This window comes from Prionailurus bengalensis, chromosome A1, assembly GCF_016509475.1.
Source record: "Prionailurus bengalensis isolate Pbe53 chromosome A1, Fcat_Pben_1.1_paternal_pri, whole genome shotgun sequence".
NCBI classification, from domain to species: domain Eukaryota; kingdom Metazoa; phylum Chordata; class Mammalia; order Carnivora; family Felidae; genus Prionailurus; species Prionailurus bengalensis.
In genome coordinates, this window is record NC_057343.1 from 136,557,778 (window position 1) to 136,577,707 (window position 19,930).

The following is a 19,930-nucleotide window of genomic DNA, read 5'->3' on the forward strand; positions in this document are numbered from 1 at the left end:
AATAAATAAATGTTAAAAAAAAGAAGAAAAAAAAATAAGCAAGAGAGCAAGGTCTCTAGTACCCACAGTTGAGATACTGGTTTTAAAATAGTCCAGAATAGGGGCATCTGGGTGGCTCATTCGGTTGAGCATCCAGTTTTGGCTCAGGTCATGATCTCACAGCTCTTGAGTTCAAGCCTCTCGTCGGGGGCTCTGTGCTGACAGCTCAGATCCTGGAGCCTGCTTCAGATTCTGTGTCTCCCTCCCTCTCTCTGCCCCTCCCCTGATCATGCTCTGCCTCTCTCTCTCTCTCTCTCTCTCTCTCTTCTCTCTCTTCTCTCTCTCAAAAATGAACATTAAAAAAAAAGAATAAATAAACATTTCAAAACAAAACAAAAAAAAACAGTCCGGGATGATTTAGCTGTAGTTACAGATGGAAAGGCAGGTTGTGTGAATACAAATGACTATAGGTGAATCTGTAGAAAATTATTTTTTCTTTTGAAAAAATAATTCTTTTTTTTCCCATTACTTGAATTTTTTTCAGTGACGTTGGAAGTAGGATTATAGGCTTAGGGGAAAGATGGTATTGAAAGTTTCAGGAGAGGGGCGCCTGGGTGGTGCAGTCGGTTGAGCGTCCGACTTTAGCCAGGTCACGATCCCACAGTCCGTGAGTTCGAGCCCCGCGTCGGGCTCTGGGCTGATGGCTCAGAGCCTGGAGCCTGTTTCCGATTCTGTGTCTCCCTCTCTCTCTGCCCCTCCCCCGTTCATGCTCTGTCTCTCTCTGTCCCAAAAATAAATAAACGTTGAAAAAAAAAAATTAAAAAAAAAAAAAAAGTTTCAGGAGAAAGAAGGTGTCAGTCATCTAAGAGTGGAAGAGTGAATGGACCAAGGATGTGTTTAATCTCCAGTATGGAACTGATTGGTTTTACAGCCAGTTTTTCTTGAGTTATATCTGTGAACATGAATTTCATCAGTGGGATGATGTTTCGCTGAGGAGTTTTCTCCAAGAAATACTTTAATAATTTCATTTTAAATTATTTTAAAATTCATTTTAAAATTAAAATATTTCTGGGGTACCTGGGCGGTTCAGTTGGTTAAACGTCTGACTTGGCTCAGGTCATGATCTCGTGCTCTGTGGGTTCAAGCCCTGTGTCAGGCTCTGTGCTGACAGCTCAGGGCCTAGAGCCTGCTTTAGATTCTGTGTCTTCCTCTGTCTCTGTCCCTCCCCTGTTCATGCTCTCTCTTTGTCTCATTCATAAATAAATAAACAAACAAACAAAACTTACAATATTTCTTTCTGTTCTTCAGGTGGTATCGGGCCCCCGAGTTACTATTTGGAGCTAGAATGTATGGTGTAGGTGTGGACATGTGGGCTGTCGGCTGTATATTGGCAGAGTTGCTTCTAAGGGTAAGTCTAGGATTGATGTATACACTACAGTAATTCAGTATTGTAATCAGTATTCTTATAACTTGGGTAAGATTATCTTCCCATCGATAATTCTCAAAGAGGAGCACCATTCTTATAATAAAAAGCCTACAAGCCGACCAGTTAAAAAAAAAAGCCATCTTCCCCAGTGTACCTTTTGTTAATGTTGATGTGAGATGAGAGGATCTCTCATTTAAGACAATGAAGGTTTTATTATAGGTCATTTCTATGTTCTGAAATACAACTATAATAAAATCTTCGTTAGGCCATAATATGGTAATATCTCTGCAGTAACTAAATGTGTTAGGATGAACTTTTGTAGTCCTGGGACATTTTTAGTTTGGGGCTGTTTAAAATTACACTTTAAGAGATGTGTAAAACCAGCCACTGCAGCTGCACTATATAACTAAACCTTGTGTGAGAAGATTATTTTAGTTCTCTTCAAACAAAGCAGACATGTTGGTCCTATAGCATTCCTCTCAACTGAGACCATCTTAAAACAAGACATCATCTCCTACCCTGGTGGCGACAAAGATGGTGCATGAGAAACTTTTCTTTAGCTATAAAGTTGGGTTTAGCCTTTCTGAATGATGACGGCAAAGGAATATTGGGGAGTCCTTCTGAAGCTGAGAGTTTTTTCCTCCTTATATTCCAGATATTCCAACCCCAGCTGTTTTCAAGTGATACATATTTAAAGAAATGTAAACCCAAGGCACAAAAATATAGCTTTTTAGTTTCTTGAACACAGAAAATAGCTTTTATACACCAGTTACTGTTTTGTTGTTTATTTGTTTTTGAGAGAGAGGGGGCGCAAGAGAGCAAGGGACAGAGAGAGGAGAGAAAGAGACATTCCTACGAGGGGCAGAGAAAGAGAGAGAAAGGGGGTCACCTGAAGCGGGGTGAGAGAGAGAGAAATAGAAGCAGAGCTCACCTGAAGCAGAGCTCGTGTTTTTACCTGAAGCTGGACTCGAGCTCACCCGATGCAAAACTTGAATTCACGAACCATGAGATCATGACCTGAGATGAAGTCAGACATTTAACCAACTAATCCACCCAAATGCCCTGCAAAGTTGCCTTCTTAAATATCTTTCTTAGTTTAGTGTGAGTTATATGCATCATTTTGAGAAGCTCATTCCTCTGGGTGCTTGCAGAAGAAACCCTCACACATTTAGATTTAAAGATGAATAGTAATCCGTGTGCTAGTAATGGGTCTTGTGGATCAGCTCTGCTACCCACAAAAACAAAGAATTTACCAGAAATTTACATTTGAGGATCATTTAGTTCCCCCAAACAGTTCATTCATTACCAAGATAAAGCCAGAATTCTTTGGCCCCTAATATTATGATTTATCATTCCATTGAGAAAGTAAGTAGAGAGAGAGAGCAGTTAAGAGTGAACAGGTTAACAAGAGACTCTTAATGATAGAGAACAAACTGAGGATTGATGGAGGAAGATGGGTGGGGAATGGGCTAGATAGGAGATAGGTATTAAGGAGGGCACTTGTGATGTGCACTGGGTGTTGTAAGTGATGAATTCTACTCCTGAAACCAGTATTACACTGTCTGTTAACTAATTGAAATTAAAATAAATAGGTGCGCATGGGTAACTCAGTTGATTAAGCATCCGACTTTTGGTTTTGGCTTAGCTCATGATCTCACGGTTTAGGGATTGAGCCTTGCATTGGGCTCTGCACTGACAGTGCTGAGCCTGCTTGGGGTTCTCTAGCTCCCTCTCTCTCTCTCTCTCTCTCTACCCCTCCTGTGCTCTCTCTCTGTCTCTGTCTCTTTCTCTCTCTCTCAAAATAAATAAATACTAAAAAAATAAATACAAAAATAGTTTAAATAAATAAATAGATTAGAAATTGTGGACCTGGTTGGAATCACAGTTGGAGTCTTATTAGCCATTGGCCTTGTTGCTTGAAGGTTATGAAGAAATTAATGGTTCCATTTGGTGAAGAACTGTACCATTTTGCCATACTTTAGTCCTGCACAATTGAAGAAAAATGTTTCCTATTTTGCTATTTTTGAAATGTTTTCTATTTTAAGTTCTTCTGTGCTCATTTAAAAATATTCATGGAATTGGGGCGCGTGAGTGGCTCAGTCGGTTAAGCATTCTACTTTGGCTCAGGTCATGATCTCACAGTTTGTGAGTTTGAGCCCCGCGTCGGGCTCTGTGCTGACAGCTCAGAGCCTGGAGCCTACTTCGGATTCTGTGTCTCCCTCTCTCTTTGCCCCTCCCCCGCTTACACTCTTTCTGTCTCAAAAATAAGTAAACATTAAAAAAATTAAAAAAATATATTCATGGAATTGCTGTCCACACAGTTCTGAATCTGTGGTGAGATCCTGCCATCCAAACAATTGAATGCAGTTTAGTTCAAAAGATTTGCTGTTATCAGCATTCAGCCTTTTTTAAAGTGTTGTTTTCTTTATATTATATTTTATAAACAATAAATAAGCTTATGTCCAACCAAAGTAGTCAATATTGTTTAAATCATTTTATTTATTGTTTTTAACTGTATTTTTGAGAGAGAGAGAAAGAGTGCATGTGGGGGAAGGGCAGAGAGAGAGAGGGCGACATAGAATCCAAAGCAGGCTCCAAGCTCTGAGCTGTCAACACAGGGCCCAGTGTGGGGTTCAAACTCAAAAACCATGAGATCATGACCTGAGCCCAAGTCAGAGACTTAACCGGCTGAGGCACCCAGGCACTCCTGTTTAAATCATTTTAGAAGCAAATTGATCTGCGGTCTTAACATCCTCTGTGATTATTAAATGAAAAAGAACACATTTAATTTATGATCTTATGTTCTTTTTCATAATCATATTTTGAGACAATGATTAATAGAAAATCTAAGCTGGGATATTAACTAGTGAGCAACTGTCTTATTATCTGATCTAGATAGTTTCAAGGATATCATTTTAGTTTATAAAGAAGTCTAGTTTGGGAAGAACATTTTATGCCTTACATAAGGACACTGAGCATCTTTCAGGCCTGTATTAAAGCCTTCTCTAGGGATAATATGGTGATACAAAGGTTGATCAACCAATTACTGCCTGCTCTTCTTTCGTTTCATTTAAATGATCAGGATCCAGACCTGTTGGCTTCACTCTGTCATTCTAATACTTCATTTGAGCTGTATTAGCTCAGACCACAGTTTTCATTAGTTGGTTTTGCATAGACTCATTGGTATACAAGGTGCTAGAGGCTAAAGTGTGCTAGTTATTCAAGAACTATATTGTTGATTATGCCTATTGCATTAAAACATTGCCAGTCTTCTAATATTTGGTTTATGAACCCTGCCTCCCTATAAAGACATGAGAAAGAAAAAATAAATTTCTCTATTATAATTTTTTTTTTTTTTAATGAATATGAACTCCGTTTAAGAAGAGATTTCATGGGGCACCTGGGTGGCTCAGTTGGTTAAGCATCCAACTTTGGCTCAGGTCATGATCTCATGGTTTGTGGGTTAGAGCCCCACATCAGGCTCTGGGCTGACAGCTCAGAGCCTGGACCCTACTTCAGATTCTGTGTCTCCCACACTCTCTCTGTTGCTCTCCCACTCACGCTCTGTCTCTCTCTGTCTCTCTCTCTGTCTCTCTCTCACAAATAAACATTTAAAAAAATAAAATGAATAAAAGATTTCATGAATGGCATCAAATTGAAAAGAACCAGAGGGATGTCCCTCTTGGTTTCCTTAATCTTAGTACTCTTGGAGTCAGCATCTCTCTTCTTTTTAGGATTAATTTGATTCTTTTTCCTAAAACTAAAAAGATTTCATTCACATGCTTAGTCACAATTGTGTGTTGGTGAAATTTTGGTATCCTCTAAGGTGTTTTAGAACAGGAAAAAACAATAAGAAGCACAGGCTTAATGTTTGTGTTTGTAATATGTAGATGTATTATCTGAACATTATACAGTTGTGTTAACTAAATATGGATGACTCACTAGCCCAAATTCCATATTGAGCAAATGAAAATTGGTTAAGACTATTAGCTATTAAGAATGAGATTGGAAAAGAGCCCTGATATGGACTTATATGTATTATGCATAGTATTAAATATAGCCATTGAAATTACTAAATGAAAACCAGAAGTAGTTATTCATGACTAGAAAAAAAAACACATTGATTTGTTGTGGGTTACATACTGGACCCACTACCTGCTCAGACATGACAGTGCATTTCTTTTTTTTTTTTTAACATGTTTATTTTTTTAATGTTTTCTTTTTTTATTTTTATTTTTGAGAGAGAGCAAGCCAAAGTGTAAGCGGGAAAGAGGCAGAGAGAGAGGAAGACAGAATCAGAAGCAGGTTCCAGGCTTTGAGCCATAAGCACAGAGCACGACTCGGGGCTTGAACTCACAAACTGTGAGATCATGACCCAAGTTGCAGTAAGGCACTCATCTGACTGAGCCACCCAGGCACCCCTGTTTATCTTTGAGAGAGACAGAGTGCAAGTGGGGGAGGTAGAGAGAGGGAAACACAGAATCCGAAGCAGATTCCAGGTTCTAATCTGTCAGCACAGAGCGCAACATGGGACTTGAACCCACAACCGTGAAATCATGACCTGAGCCGAAGTTGGACGCTTAACCAACTGAGCCACCCAGGTGCTCCATGACGGTGCATTTCTTAGTCAAATTGCTTTGATGTTTAATATAGGGAAGACATTTTCAAAATAAAGTGGTAATTATATCTTAAAGATTTTTGAGAGGGCAGGGCAACACCCCCGCTTATAAATTATCTCTAAAAATATATTTAAATGCCATGTTTGAAACTAGATGCCCATAACACTATGGCAGAAGATGTGAAAACAGAAATGAAGAAAGGCTAGAAATTATCAGAAAAAGATGCCAGCTGGAGGCAGTATGCGCTTAACACACAGAATCCTGAAGTGGCTTAGTTAGTGAGAAGCACTTGTGATCATTGATGGCACTAATGAAGTGTCAGACTAAAAACTGAGGTTGGTTGAGAAACTTACATATGGAACAATTAATACCAAGGTCTCCAACACAGCCAGGTCACTTCCCTTCCTCCATCCAGACTTACACCTAACTCATCCCTCCACTAGAGATAGGTTTGTCTAAAGAAATTTAAACACAAGTCTCCACACGTAGCTGTCCTTAGACATAGTGGAGGATGTGGGTGAGTTGCTAGGGTGAAAACATACAAATTACATGAAAGTCATATACTGAACAGTTAAACCTTCAATTTAGTCCCCTGCTTAGCTCCCAGAACCCTCATAGCTTTTGTAATAACCTGTAGTAACTCTTTAACCCAGGCAAAAGATCAGAAGATCCTTTATTGGAAGAACCGAATGGTCCCAGAAGATAGACCCACAGATAACTGGCATTAAACATCCCCCCGATTCTTTTTAGAGAAAGCCCAGGAGTTTTTATTACCTTACCTTTAAATATGAATGATTAGCCAATGACTACCACATAGTTACCAAGGATTTCCAGATATTTGATGAAAACATCCAGCTAGAAAGACAGACTAACCAAAAAGAAACTTGGGAAAAAGGTACCAGAAGAAAATTAACCCTCCACCCCCACATCATCAGAGAACTAAGAGAATAGTACTATATCTGTAAAACAAGAACATGATACTCTTCCTAAGGGAACAATGTTAGAATAGGGATACTTGAACCTTTTCAAATAAGGTAAAAGCAAACAATAACAGTGGAAAGACTGGAAAAGTAAGCTCAAGAATTCTTTCCTCATGTAAAACCAAAAGAGAAAATTAGCAGAGTGATCCAGGATTGATCCTAGAATATAGCAAAAAAGAACAAAGTAAATGTAGGATAGGAAATTCACAAGAAAACAATCCAGCATTGATAGGTGTGAATTGACTCAAAGTGCCAAAAAGACCCTGCACAGTGAATGAAAAAAGACCCGGTTGCCTGGCTGGCTCAGTCGGTTAAGCATCTGACTTTGGCTCAGGTCATGATCTCGAAGTTCCTGAATTCAGGTCACACTTTGGGGGAGCTCGATCCCACTTGTCTCTCTCTCTGTCTCTCTCTCTCTCTGCCCCTCGTAGGATTCTCTTTCTCTCCCTCTTTTTGTACCCTCACTCACTTGTTACCTCTCTCAGAAAACAAAACAAAAAACAGTATTTAAGACCCATGCCAAGGCACATTATGAAATTTATGAGTGCCAGAGTAGAAGACAAAGATTTTATTTCCATAGAGAGGGAAAACAAAGGTTACACAGAAACCATAATGAAGGATTAGGGAAGAGAGTGACAGAAAAGAGTGTCTGATTTCTCAACAGCAACGTTGAAATCTGGAAGACTATAGAACACATTGTGAAAGAAAATGATTTTCTTTTTTTGTGTGTGTTTATTTTGAGAGGGAGTGCGAGCAGGGTGGAGGGTGTGGGTGGGGCGGGAGAGAGAGAGAATGCTAAGCAGGCTCAGCACAGAACCTAACAAGGGGCTCGACACTAAGTGTGAGATCATGACCTGAACTGAAATCAAAAGTTGGACACTTAACTGACTGAACCACTAATGCATTCTGGAAAATGATTTTCAGCATAGAATTCTGTTACCGTTTGTATTTTGAGTTTGCTCTGAGAATAAATACAATTTATTACACTAAAAATTTTATATCTACTTCCTTTCTTGGGAATTTATTGGTAGATATGCTCTACTGTTACATGAGTAAATCAAGAAAAAGAAGTGGGATCCGGGGAGCATGAGGTTGAACAGAAAAGGGATGAATTGAATTCCCCATTTAATAGTGAAAAGAAGTTCTGAGGAAACAGATGTGTATCAGGCCCAGTGAGCAACTAGTCCAGATTGTAGCAGGTGGGATGAGAGATTCAGCAGGGCAGTCCCTGGGGAAAAAAATGGAACTAATGGATTTTGATAGATTTGATCATATAGAAATTTTATTGAATAACTGGAATCTTATCCTTCGGTACAAACTAAGTTGCCATAGGAAAACTGGGAAAAGTTGAAGTGAGGGGGGATAAGAAATCCTTACTTCTAGAAAAATTAAGTTACTATTTTTTTCAACCTTAGTTATTTTCAGAGAGAGCATGTGTGCGCACGAGCAGGGAATGGTCAGAGATAGAGGGGGAGAGAGAGAATCCCAAGCAGGCTCCATGCTCAGCGAGAAGCTTGACTCGGGGCTTGATCCTATGACTGTGAAATTATGAACTGAGCTAAAAAATCCAGAGTCGGTTGCCTAACCCACTGAGCCAGCCAGGCGCCCCTAGGGAAACCAAATTATTGTACAAGAAGGGAAATTTAATACAAAGTTGGCACTGAACAAGTTATATAGTAATAAGTTGGGGTGATGGGTCAAAGACTCATAATTTTTATTCTGAGTCTATTAATAATATTTGAACACAGTGTATGTATTAATAATACAAAAGAAAATGTTTCCAGTTCTAGTTCCAAAGCAACTCTTCCCTTTAGGAGAAAAATGCCTTTTTAGTATTTGTATTGTTAAACATGCAAAATCAGAGAACATAGTAAAATGAGCGTCAGTGTACCCACCAGCCAGCTTAACCAGCTTTGAACACATGACCAGCTTTATTTTATTATTCTCTGACACCATACTTTTTATGCCACAAATCCCAGAAATCTGGGAGAAAAAAGGATAAATTAGTACCCTGTGTTCAGATTTCCCACTTTTTATCATAAATGTCTTTTATGGTTTATTCAAATTGACATCCAAAGTTCACACATCAGGTAGCCCATTATGATTTAAAATTTTCACATCATGGGGTATCTGGCTGGACCTATTTGAGGAGCTTGCGATGACTCTTGATCTCAAGGTCATGAGTTTGAGCCCCACATTGGGTGTAGAGATTACATTTAAAAAAAATTTGGGGGGCGCCTGGGTGGCGCAGTCGGTTAAGCGTCCGACTTCAGCCAGGTCACAATCTCGCGGTCCGTGAGTTCGAGCCCCGCGTCGGGCTCTGGGCTGATGGCTCAGAGCCTGGAGCCTGTTTGCGATTCTGTCTCCCTCTCTCTCTGCCCTTCCCCCGTTCATGCTCTGTCTCTCTCTGTCCCAAAAATAAATAAACGTTGAAAAAAAAAAATTTTTTTTTTAAGTTTATTTTTGAAGGAAAAGGAGAGCATGAGTGGGGGAGGGGCAGAGAGAGAGAGGGAGACACAGAATCAGAAATGGGCTCCAGGCTCTGAGCTGTCAGCGCAGAGCCTGACTCAGGGCTCCAACTCACAAACTGCGAGATCATGACCTGAGCTGAAGTTGGTTGCTTAACCAACTGAGCCCCCCAGGCGCCCTGAGATTACCTTAAATAAATACTTAAAAAAATTTAAGGGCACCTAGGTGGCTCATTCAGTTAAGCCCTCTCTCCCTCTCTCCCTCACTTCCTCTCTCCCTCTCTCCCTCACTTCCTCTCTCCCTCTCTCCCTGCCCTTCCCCTGCTGTCTTTTGCACATGCACATACATGCCCATGCACTCTATATCTCTCAAAAATAAACTTGAAAAAAATACTTTACATCATACCTAAACACTCATTCTTAAAAAATATAATTAAAGTGCCAGCTTGCCCATGAAACTAAGGCTATCATGACGAGTGTCCCTTGAGTACAGTTTTTACATCATTAGTCTGCAAAGTAGGAGATAGTATTTTGAGGTATGAGAAGAAAATGTTAGCATGCCTAAAAATACTTGCAAAATGTTATTTAATATAAGTTCAAGTTTCTTTTTCTGGGTACACATTTCATATATATAATAGTGCAGTCAGTGTTATACATAGGAGTTATATTAAATCTGGATCCAGTCAGAAAAAAGAAACCACCCATTAATTTAAAGAGGGAAGTTTAATATAAAGAATTAGTTATAAGAAATTGGAATAATGAAGGTTGACTAATAGAAAGTTACTCTGAATTCTGAAGAATGTAGGAATAGCACACAGAAGGAGCAACCACCCTAGGACTGAGATAGAGCACCCAAGGAAGAGGACGCAAGGACTGAGATCTAGACCTTGTTGAAAAGGGCACACACTAGGGGCGCCTTGGTGGCTCAGTCGGTTGAGCATCTGGCTTCAGCTCAGGTCATGATCTCATAGTTTGTGGGTTCGAGCCCCACATCGGGCTCTGTGCTGACAGCTTAGAGCCTGGAGCCTGCTTCGAATTCTGTCTCCCTCTCTCTCTGCTCCTCCCCCGCTCATGCTCTGTCTCCCTCTCTCCTTCAAAAATAAAGCATTAAAAAAAAAATGAAAAGGGCACACACTGTGTCTCACTGGATGACATAGAAGTTGCCGTGGAGCTGTGTTGGCAGAACTTGTTGGAAATCTTTTCTTTTGCATGTGGAGGAAAGCTGTTCAGGGGAGGTTTTCTGGAGGCACTCTGCTACTCAACCCTCTCTAGAGGGAAGCTGCTCTGTGCATTGGGCAATGAAGAAACTGCCCACAGTGGCAGGAACCTGTTGCTAGAGAAGCTCAGAGTACTGCAGGGGGTGTACTGGGCCAGCGAGCTAGAACTGGGAAGCAAAAGTCGTCTTCCTATAATATTCCTCCCGCAGCCTCCATTGTCAGAGCTTCAGCTGGCAAAAGAAAAATACGTTTTTGTTTTTTGTGGTTTTTTTTGAGAGAGAGAGGGCACAAATGGGTGAGGGGCAGAGAGAGGGAGAGAGAGAGAATCCCATGAGGGTCAGAGAGAAGGAGGGAGAGAAAGAAGCAGGGCTCACTTGAAGCGGGGCTTGAGCTCATGAACTGTGAATCAGGACCTGAGCCAGAGTCAGATGCTTAACTGACTGAGCCACCCAGGAGCCCCCAAAAGGACAGTCGTTAAAGACCTACATCTATTTTCTCAGAGAAGGCAAAAAGGGTGAGCTCGAGTAAATTGATAACTGGCAGAGTTAAATGCTTTTTTGGCAGTATTGGGGGCAATTGGTAGTGGTCCACGGTAGTAGAAGTGTTGGAGACCTGGTACTTAATCTGGTCTTTTCAATGCGTTTATAAACTTTTGAAGGCGTTTAACTGTGAAAGGCCTGTTATTCACAGTAAATGCTTTTTTACTTTTCTGTATATTTACACAGATGTTTGAGAACGAATTGGAAAGTAGTGTCTATATATAGCAAGGATTTTAATTATTTATTAGCTTCTAATTTTTAACTTGTAATCACTTACCTTTTAAAGTTCATCATTATACCTCTTCAGAGAATTAGCATGCCAAGATATTATTTAAATTAGATTGTAATGTAAATATGTTCTGCCTACCTGCCAGCCTTTGCTCTCCTTCACTTTAGCTAGAATAGTTTTCCTCCATTTTAGACTTTTCCTCTGACTCTTTCATCTTTCAGCTTTCACTGCTGCTTCCTCTAGGATGCCTTCCTTGACATAGCTAAATTGGGTTAGGTGCTATTCTGTGTGGGCTAGAATCCTGTACTCTGACTGAAAACATCATCTTGTAAAGACCCCCTTATTTGTATTACCAGCATTCCCCACATCTACCCCATAGGAGAGTGAGGACTGTCTTGTTCCCTTCTTTAAATACCTAGGGCTTAGTTAATTAGCACAGTGCCTATTACATGGTGGTTTTTTTTTTTTTTTAATGTTTATTTATTTATTGAGAGAGGGACAGAGATAGGGAGAGTGCACATGAGCGAGGGAGTAGCAAAAAGAGAGAATCCCAAGCAGGCTCTGAGCTGCCAGCGCAGAGCTCGAAGTGGGGCTCGGTCCCATGAACTGTGAGATCATGTACATGGTGATTATTAAAGAGTGAATAAAATGAGCAGGATGGTACTGTTTACTTGGTTGGCAGCGTAGGACATAATGCCATATCCAGTACACCTCAAACTACATTTTGATTTTTGTTACAGTTTAGGTTTTCTTATTAAGTTTACAGTATTACTTGTGTAACTATTACAAAACACCTTGAAATACCTGTGTCTTGCTCTCTTTCAGGTTCCTTTTTTGCCAGGAGATTCAGATCTTGATCAACTAACAAGAATATTTGAAACTTTGGGCACACCAACTGAGGAACAGTGGCCTGTAAGCCTTCATACATGTTCTTTAATGTAGTTAGGATTCTATATGTTGTTGTCGTGTAGGTATTTCTTAAAGAAATGTATTCACGTCTTAATTTACTAGTAATATATACTCTGCAAAATTTATACCAAGTAGAAAGTTAAAATTGTGGTATGGTATCCAGCCTCCCATGTACATGTTGCCCTTCCTCCATCCCAGGGTTAATCACTGTCAGTTTGGTGGAACGTCTTGCTGTGAAGATACATACATAAACATATACTTACACAATTACATATTTTATCTTTTCTTTAATAAAAATAGGATCATGCCATGTAAACTTTTTGCCACCAACTTGATCTTTTTACCTGACGTTTGTAACTGACCTTTTTCTTTTTTATTCTGACGTTTTTCTTTTTAATAGCTGCATATTTTATTTTAATGGGTATTCATGTTTGTTCATCAACATCTTGGTGGATTTAGGGGGTATTTGTAGAATTTTCACTAACAGTTAAGATGTCTCAGTATTGTGCATATTTTTAATCCATTATATTGTCTACAAAAAAGAAATCTTAAGTCGTGAGTAAAATTTACACCAATTTAAGTTGCTAAATTGTATATATCATAGTTTAGTAAGATAATCTAACTTGACTATTCTTAAATTAAAACTGTAAACCTTTAGATTTTCCTTCCTGTTATAGCCCCATCTCCTGGAGAATAAATAACTACTACAAAAGATAAATTTTAATCAGACTCTGCCTTCTGGTTAAAACTGATAAAATTATCTGAAACTGAAATTTAGTGTAAGGAGTTTTTTTTGTGCTGTTACTTCCTCAACTTTCTAATTGAAAGTTTGCTATATGTACTCATTGTAAAACATGCTTTAGTAGCTATCATTTATTAAACACATTATATGCCATCATGACAGGCTTTTCATAAATTATATGTCATTTTCCCAACAATCCTATGAAGTAGGTACTGTTAGTCCCAGTTTATTTGAGACAAGTGAGGTTTACTGAGGATAAATAACTTATTTACCCAAGGCCACACATTATCAGAGCTAGGAGTGCAGTGTGGATCTGTGTACAGTACTTTTCTCTTAGACATGATTTTCTTTTTTCCCCTCTTAGACATGATTTTTTGTCTTTTTTTTTTTTTTAATTGTTTTAATGTTTATTTATTTTTGAGAGCAAGACAGAGACAGAATGCAAGTAGGGGAGGGACAGAGAGGAAGACGCAGAAGCAGGCTCCAGGCTCTGAGCTGACAGCACAGAGCCCAGCGTGGGGCTCGAACTCATGAGCTGTGAGATCAAGACCTCACCTGAAGTGGTTAACACCTGAGCCACCCAGGCACCCCAGGCATGATTTGCTAAACAGTAACTGCTTTACTGATATTTTCCTTAGATTTTTGAAAATTATACTTATTTTGAGATGATTGTAGATTTTAGTTGTAAGAGATAATTGAGATATTCCTTGAACTCCTTACCCAGGTTCGTACAAAGTTAGTACAATATCATGACCAGCATGCTGACGTTGATAGGATTAACATACAGGGGCGTCACCACAAAGATCCTTTATGTTGCCCTTTTTTTAGCCATACCTACTTTCCTTCCATTCCCACTCCCTCTTTAATCCCTGGCAATCACTAATCTGTTCTCCCTTCTGTAACTTTGTCATTTCCAGAATAGAACTAGAATCGCATACTATGTAACTTCTTAGGTTTGCCTTTTTTCACATTCAGCATAATTCTTTGGAGATTCATCCAGGTTGTATATATCAGTAATTTGTTCATTTTTATTGCTGAATGGTATGTATGTACCACAGTGTGTTTAACCATTCACTCCTTCGTCGTTTCCAGTTGGAGCTGTTAAAAATAAAGCTCCTATAAACATTATGTGTAGGGTTTTGTTTGTTTTTTGTGGGTTTTTTTGTATAAAAATAAGCCTTTATTTCTCTAGACTAAATGCTCAGGAGAGCAGTTGCTGAGCTCTATGGTAGCTGTGTAGTTAATTTAAAAAACTGCTAATTTGTTTTTCAGACTGGCTGTACCATTTTATATTCTTACCAGCCATAAATGAGTGACCCATTTTCTCTGCATCCTCTCCAGCATTTGGTGTTGTCACTTTTTTATTTCAAGTGTTCTGATGGTTGTGTAGTGACAGTTCATTGTGATTTTAATTATTTCGCTAATAACTGATGGTGTTGGATATGTTTTCATGTGCTTATTGGCCATCTGTATATCTTTAGTTAAATGTCTCTTCATGTTTTTTTCCCATTTTTTCAATGAATTGTATTTTATGGTTTTTTTAAGTAATCTTTGTACCTAACATGGGGCTCGAACTCACCATCCTGAAGTCAAGAGTCACATGCTCTACCCACTGAGCCAGCCAGGTCCCCATTTTGTGATTGGATTGTTTGGTTTTTAATTCTGATGAAGTCTATTTTATCAGTTTGTCCTTTTACAAATCCTTGTTTTGATGTCAAGTTAAAGAACTCTTTGCCTATCTCAAAGATTTTTCGACAAAACTATAAAAAAAGTTAAAACTGTAAATAGTTTTATAGTTTTACATTTGTCATTTCAGTATGTGATCCTTTTTGAGTTAATTTTTGTGTGAGGTGTGAGACTTTGATCAAAGGTCTTTTTTTTTTTTTTGGCCTGTGTATGGTCCAGTTGCTTTAGCACCATTTGTTGAAAAGACTATCTTTCCATCGGATTGCTTTGCATTGTTGTCAAAAATCAGTTGGCGCCTGGATAGCTCAGTCGGTTCACAGTCCGACTTTGGCTCAGGTCATGATCTCCCACTTCATGGGTTCAAGTCAGGCTCTGTGCTGACAGCTCAGAGCCTGGAGCCTGCTTCGGATTCTGTGTCTCCCTCTCTCTCTCTGTCCCTCCCCTGCTTACATTGTTTCTCTCTCAAAAATAAACATTAAAAAAAAAAAGTCAGTTGGGTAGACTCAGCAGCTGTCTGGGGCAGTGGACTTTCCATCCTGGGACCATGGCCTAATTTGTTGGTAACCTGGAGAAGGCCCAGGTGCTGGTGGACACTTAAAGCTTGATTGGCCACATTTTGGCAGTATGCCAAGATTGAGCTGGTTCCTCTTCTCCCTGCTTAGATTCCTGGAGTTACTCAGAGCTTGGAAAAAATAGTCAAAAGAGTTCTCAAACAGCCTCACAGTTACGGACCCTCTGCTGAATGTTTTGGTGACCACTGATGTGTGGATATAGTTTTATGTCTTTGAGATCATAGGGAAGCATGGCATTGTTGACTAGAATGTTTAAAGACCAGTCTTTAACATCTGTTTATATTTGGTTTATTATTTGAATAAAATAAGACAATATATCAAAACAATGAGTTGGGCATATTTGTGGGGATCTGTTTCTGGGTTCTGTCTTGTGTTCCTTTGATCTATACCTGTCCTTCTGCTTAATGCCACAGTCTTAATTAAAGTAGCTATGCATTAAGTGTTGAAATCAGGTAGATTGATTCCTCCACTTTTGTTGTTTTTCAAACTTGTTATAGCTATTACAGTTCTTTTGCCTTCCCACATACATTTTAGAATAATCTAAAGTGATTTTGTCAGAATTTTGGTAAGAATTCCCTTCAACTCCATATATCATTTTGAGGAGAATTCTCATCCTTACAAAATTGAATCTCCAAATCCATGAATAGGACAGGCCTCATCATTTTTTTTTTTTTAAGATTTTATTTTTGATTAGTTTCTACACCCAACTTGCATCTTGAACTTACAACTCTGTTGTAAGATCAAGAGTTGAGCACTCCACCAACTAAACCAGGCAGGCACCTCAGTTATGTAGCTTTTAATATAAGTGTCCTGTGTGTTTTGTTAGATTTTCATGTATTTGATTATTCTTTTTGAATTATTCTAAATGGCATTTTAAATTTCAGTATCCACGTTTGTTACCAGTATATAGAACCACAATCAATTTTTGTGTCTTTATCCTGTATCCTCTAATCTTGCTTTACTCAGTAATTTTAGGAGTTTTTAAATAGATTTCTTGGAATTTTCTAGATAGATCATTTGACAGTTTTAGTTCTTCATTTGAGATGTATATGACTTTCAGTCCTTAAGTTTGAATTATAAATATTTTTACAGGACATGTGTAGTCTTCCAGATTTCGTGACATTTAAGAGTTTTCCTGGAATCCCGTTACAACACATCTTCATTGCAGCAGGAGACGACTTGTTAGATCTCATACAAGGCTTATTTTTATTTAACCCATGTACTCGAATTACAGCCACACAGGTATTTTAGCATATCTTTCTTATATTAGGAAATATGAGGATAATCTTAACTCTGACACTGATAAAATAGAGTATCGTAAGATTTTCTAACATTCTTTAAATACAGTAAAGATGTGTTTTTGTTTTAAGGAGTTATAAGTTTTATCTTGTACCTAAGCTACAAGCCCCATTCAGACTGGTAGTAAACTACATCATGCATACGCAACAAGAGGGTTTACTTTTGCTTAGGAACGTATAAATATGTATTTATTTCATAATTAATTGGCTTTCAAGTAGCCTACCTACAGAAGAAAAAATAAGAATGGTTTTGTACTTGTTAAAATAATGATATTTCAATTAATGCCAAGCCTAATGCCAAAAGTGTTCTGGTTTTCTTCCCCCATGAAATGCAGTCTCGGTATGCATGCTGATCATTGTCATAGTCAGAAAATGATAATGGGGAGAAAATGGTATAGTTCCTTCTTTTTCTTTCTTAAAGATTTTATTTAATTTTATTTATTTATTTCAATGTTTATTTATTTATTTTTGAGAGACAGAGCTCGAGCAGGGGAAGGGTAGAGAGGGGGACATAGAGAATCCAAAGCAGGTTCCAGGCTCCAAGCTTTCAGCACAGAGCCCAGTGTGGGCCTTGAACTCACAGACTGTGAGATTATGACCTGAGCCAAGTTAGATGCTTAGCCAACTGAGCCACCCAGGCACCCCAGATTTTATTTTATTTTAAAGTTGCTTTATTTTAGAGAGGGAGCAATCAGAATCAGGGGAGGGACAGAGAGAGAGCGGGGAGAGAGAGAATCCTAAGCAGGCTTGGTGCTGCCGGTGCGGAGCCCAATGCGGGGCTTGATCCCACAAACTGTGAGATCCTGAGTTGGACGCTTAACTGACTGAGCCACCCAGTCACCCCTAAAGATTTTAAGTAATCTCTGCACCCAGTGTGGGGCTTGAACTAAAAATCCTGAGATCCAAGAGTCACATGCTCTTCTGACTGAGCGAGCCAGGTGCCCTGAAAATAGAAAAAACTGTATGCTTACAAGAGACAGAAAGATAATCTGAATAGAACAGACATCGATACTGACCCTAACTTAAGGGAAATAAGACTCAAACTCAAAAAAACTAGAAGACCAAGAATATCTGCTTTTCCAAAAGAAGGAAGAAATACTGTCCAACACAAAAACAAAAGAACATTAGATTTGAAAGAAAAAAATCCATTGTCTTTGTTTTAAAAACAAGCACAAAACAAAAAAAGGTTAGTGTCCCAAACACTTAAAATTGGGGCAGGGAGGGGTGCCTGGGTGGCTCAGTGGGTTGAGCATCTGATTTCAGCTCAGGTCATGATCTCACAGTTCATGGGTTTGAGCCCCGAGTTGGGCTCTGTGCTGACAGCTCCAGAGTCTGGAGCCTACTTCGGATTCTGTGTCTCCTTTCCGTGCTCCTCCCCTGCTTGGGCTCTGTCTCTCTTTCTCAAAAATAATTAAACACTAAAAAAAAATTTTTTTTTTTAAATTGTGTCAGGGAAGTGTAGAAATGCAACACAGTACAATGATTTGGCTTCATAAAGTAAGACCCTGATTAAAATGAAATGTCATAAGTCTTCATATCTATGCACAATATACCAAGAATATAAAATAGATATTTTTTCACTTAAGCTTATTACAGACTACCAGATCATTGTTTAATGCATTTACTTCTATAGGCCTTCTCTTTTTGGCAGTACACGTTACCTTCATACATACATGCTAGATATTTTACGATTAGAAGCACTCTTCTCATTTCAAATAAGTACCTTATCGTTAACCTTTCCATACACACACACACACACACACACACACACACACACACACACACTGCCTTCATCATAAGAAATTTGAGATAAGGTCCGATTATCTAGAAAGTTGTTTTCATTAATAGTAAAAATCAAAATATAAAACATGTAAATAAAAATTTATAGAAAAATACTAGTTGTACAACTTATTTGGGTTATATTTTGATAGAATTTTTTACTTAAAAATTCTTTAATGTTTATTTTTTAATTTTTTAAATATTTGTTTTTGAGAGAGAAAGCGCACGCAAGTGGGAGAGAGAACCTGAGGCAGGCTTCAGGCTCTGAGCTGTTAGCATAGAGCCCAATGGTGGGCTCAAACCCACAAACTGTGAGATCATGACTTGAGCTGAAGTCGGATGCTTAACTGACTGAGCCACCCAGGTGCCCCATAATGAATTTTTTAAAATGGGTTTTGACTCATGAATATCTGTCTTAAAGTTGTAATGAGATAGTCTCCCTTTCTTAAATCTCTGATAGCTCAGGGGTGCCTGGGTGGCGCAGTCGGTTAAGCGTCCGACTTCAGCCAGGTCACGATCTCGCGGTCCGTGAGTTCGAGCCCCGCGTCAGGCTCTGGGCTGATGGCTCGGAGCCTGTTTCCGATTCTGTGTCTCCCTCTCTCTCTGCCCCTCCCCCGTTCATGCTCTGTCTCTCTCTGTCCCAAAAATAAATAAATGTTGAAAAAAAAAATTTAAAAAAAAAAAAAAAAAAAATCTCTGATAGCTCAGGATTAGCTTAATTTACTTAGGGAACTGCTGATTTGGAAGCATACTTTAGAAATGCAACTCTCTTCAAGTAAGGAATCTCTAAATTGTCACTGCAAATAATGTAAAATAATGTTGTGAGAGGAAATGCTTGAAAAGTTTGTATGAATTTCTTTATATTCCTGAAAGGATTATTGAAAAGGAATTTTTGTGCCTATTGAACTGTACTATGCAAATAATGTATGAACTTGACAAATTTGTCATTTAGAATAAAACTATTTTTACTGGAATTCAGGACCAAAGTAAAGAAAGTATCATGTCATAGAACATTGAACAGGTATTATGTAGAAATAACCTTGCTCATTTCATTCCCAGTAAAATTTTTAATTGTGGTAAATTGTTGGATTTTAATACATTTTAATACATTGTTACCGTCTTTTAAAAAACTTTTAAAAAATCTGTATTTACAGGCTTTGGAATTTGAATATACATACATGTTGTGACAGACTTTGAAGTTCTTTTTAAGCAAGTTGCTGTCTTCACATGTTGAACTATAGAGCCCCTTATGTATAGAGAGCTGAATTATACATGTCTTAACTAGGGATATTTCATATTTAATATAGGCTGTTCACTGTAGAAAAATTACAAGGTAGTCTCTTTTTCTTAAGGTAATGAAATTTTCAACCAATCTTAAACCGTTATATGTTTCTTTGTAGTAATTTGCTCATGCAAATTCTTGAGATTAATTTCATGTTGGAAGTGGGGCATTCACATAGTGTTTTTAATGTTCTCAATAATTCTGG

General features: G+C 38.5%; 1 protein-coding gene across 6 annotated transcripts in view; it reads left to right on the forward strand.

Moving 5' to 3' along the window:
- The window catches only part of CDK7 (cyclin dependent kinase 7), a 60,738-nt gene that overhangs the window by 16,726 nt on the left and 24,082 nt on the right, over nucleotides 1-19,930 (forward strand). For 5 of the 6 annotated variants that reach the window (XM_043585507.1, XM_043585446.1, XM_043585362.1 and 2 more), the window contains exons 8-10: nucleotides 1,288-1,387; nucleotides 12,283-12,369; nucleotides 16,459-16,608. In XM_043585507.1, the coding sequence (XP_043441442.1) occupies nucleotides 1,288-1,387; nucleotides 12,283-12,369; nucleotides 16,459-16,608 (337 nt within the window). The remainder of the gene's footprint in view (nucleotides 1-1,287; nucleotides 1,388-12,282; nucleotides 12,370-16,458; nucleotides 16,609-19,930) is intronic. The other variant, XM_043585570.1, reaches the window with a different exon arrangement.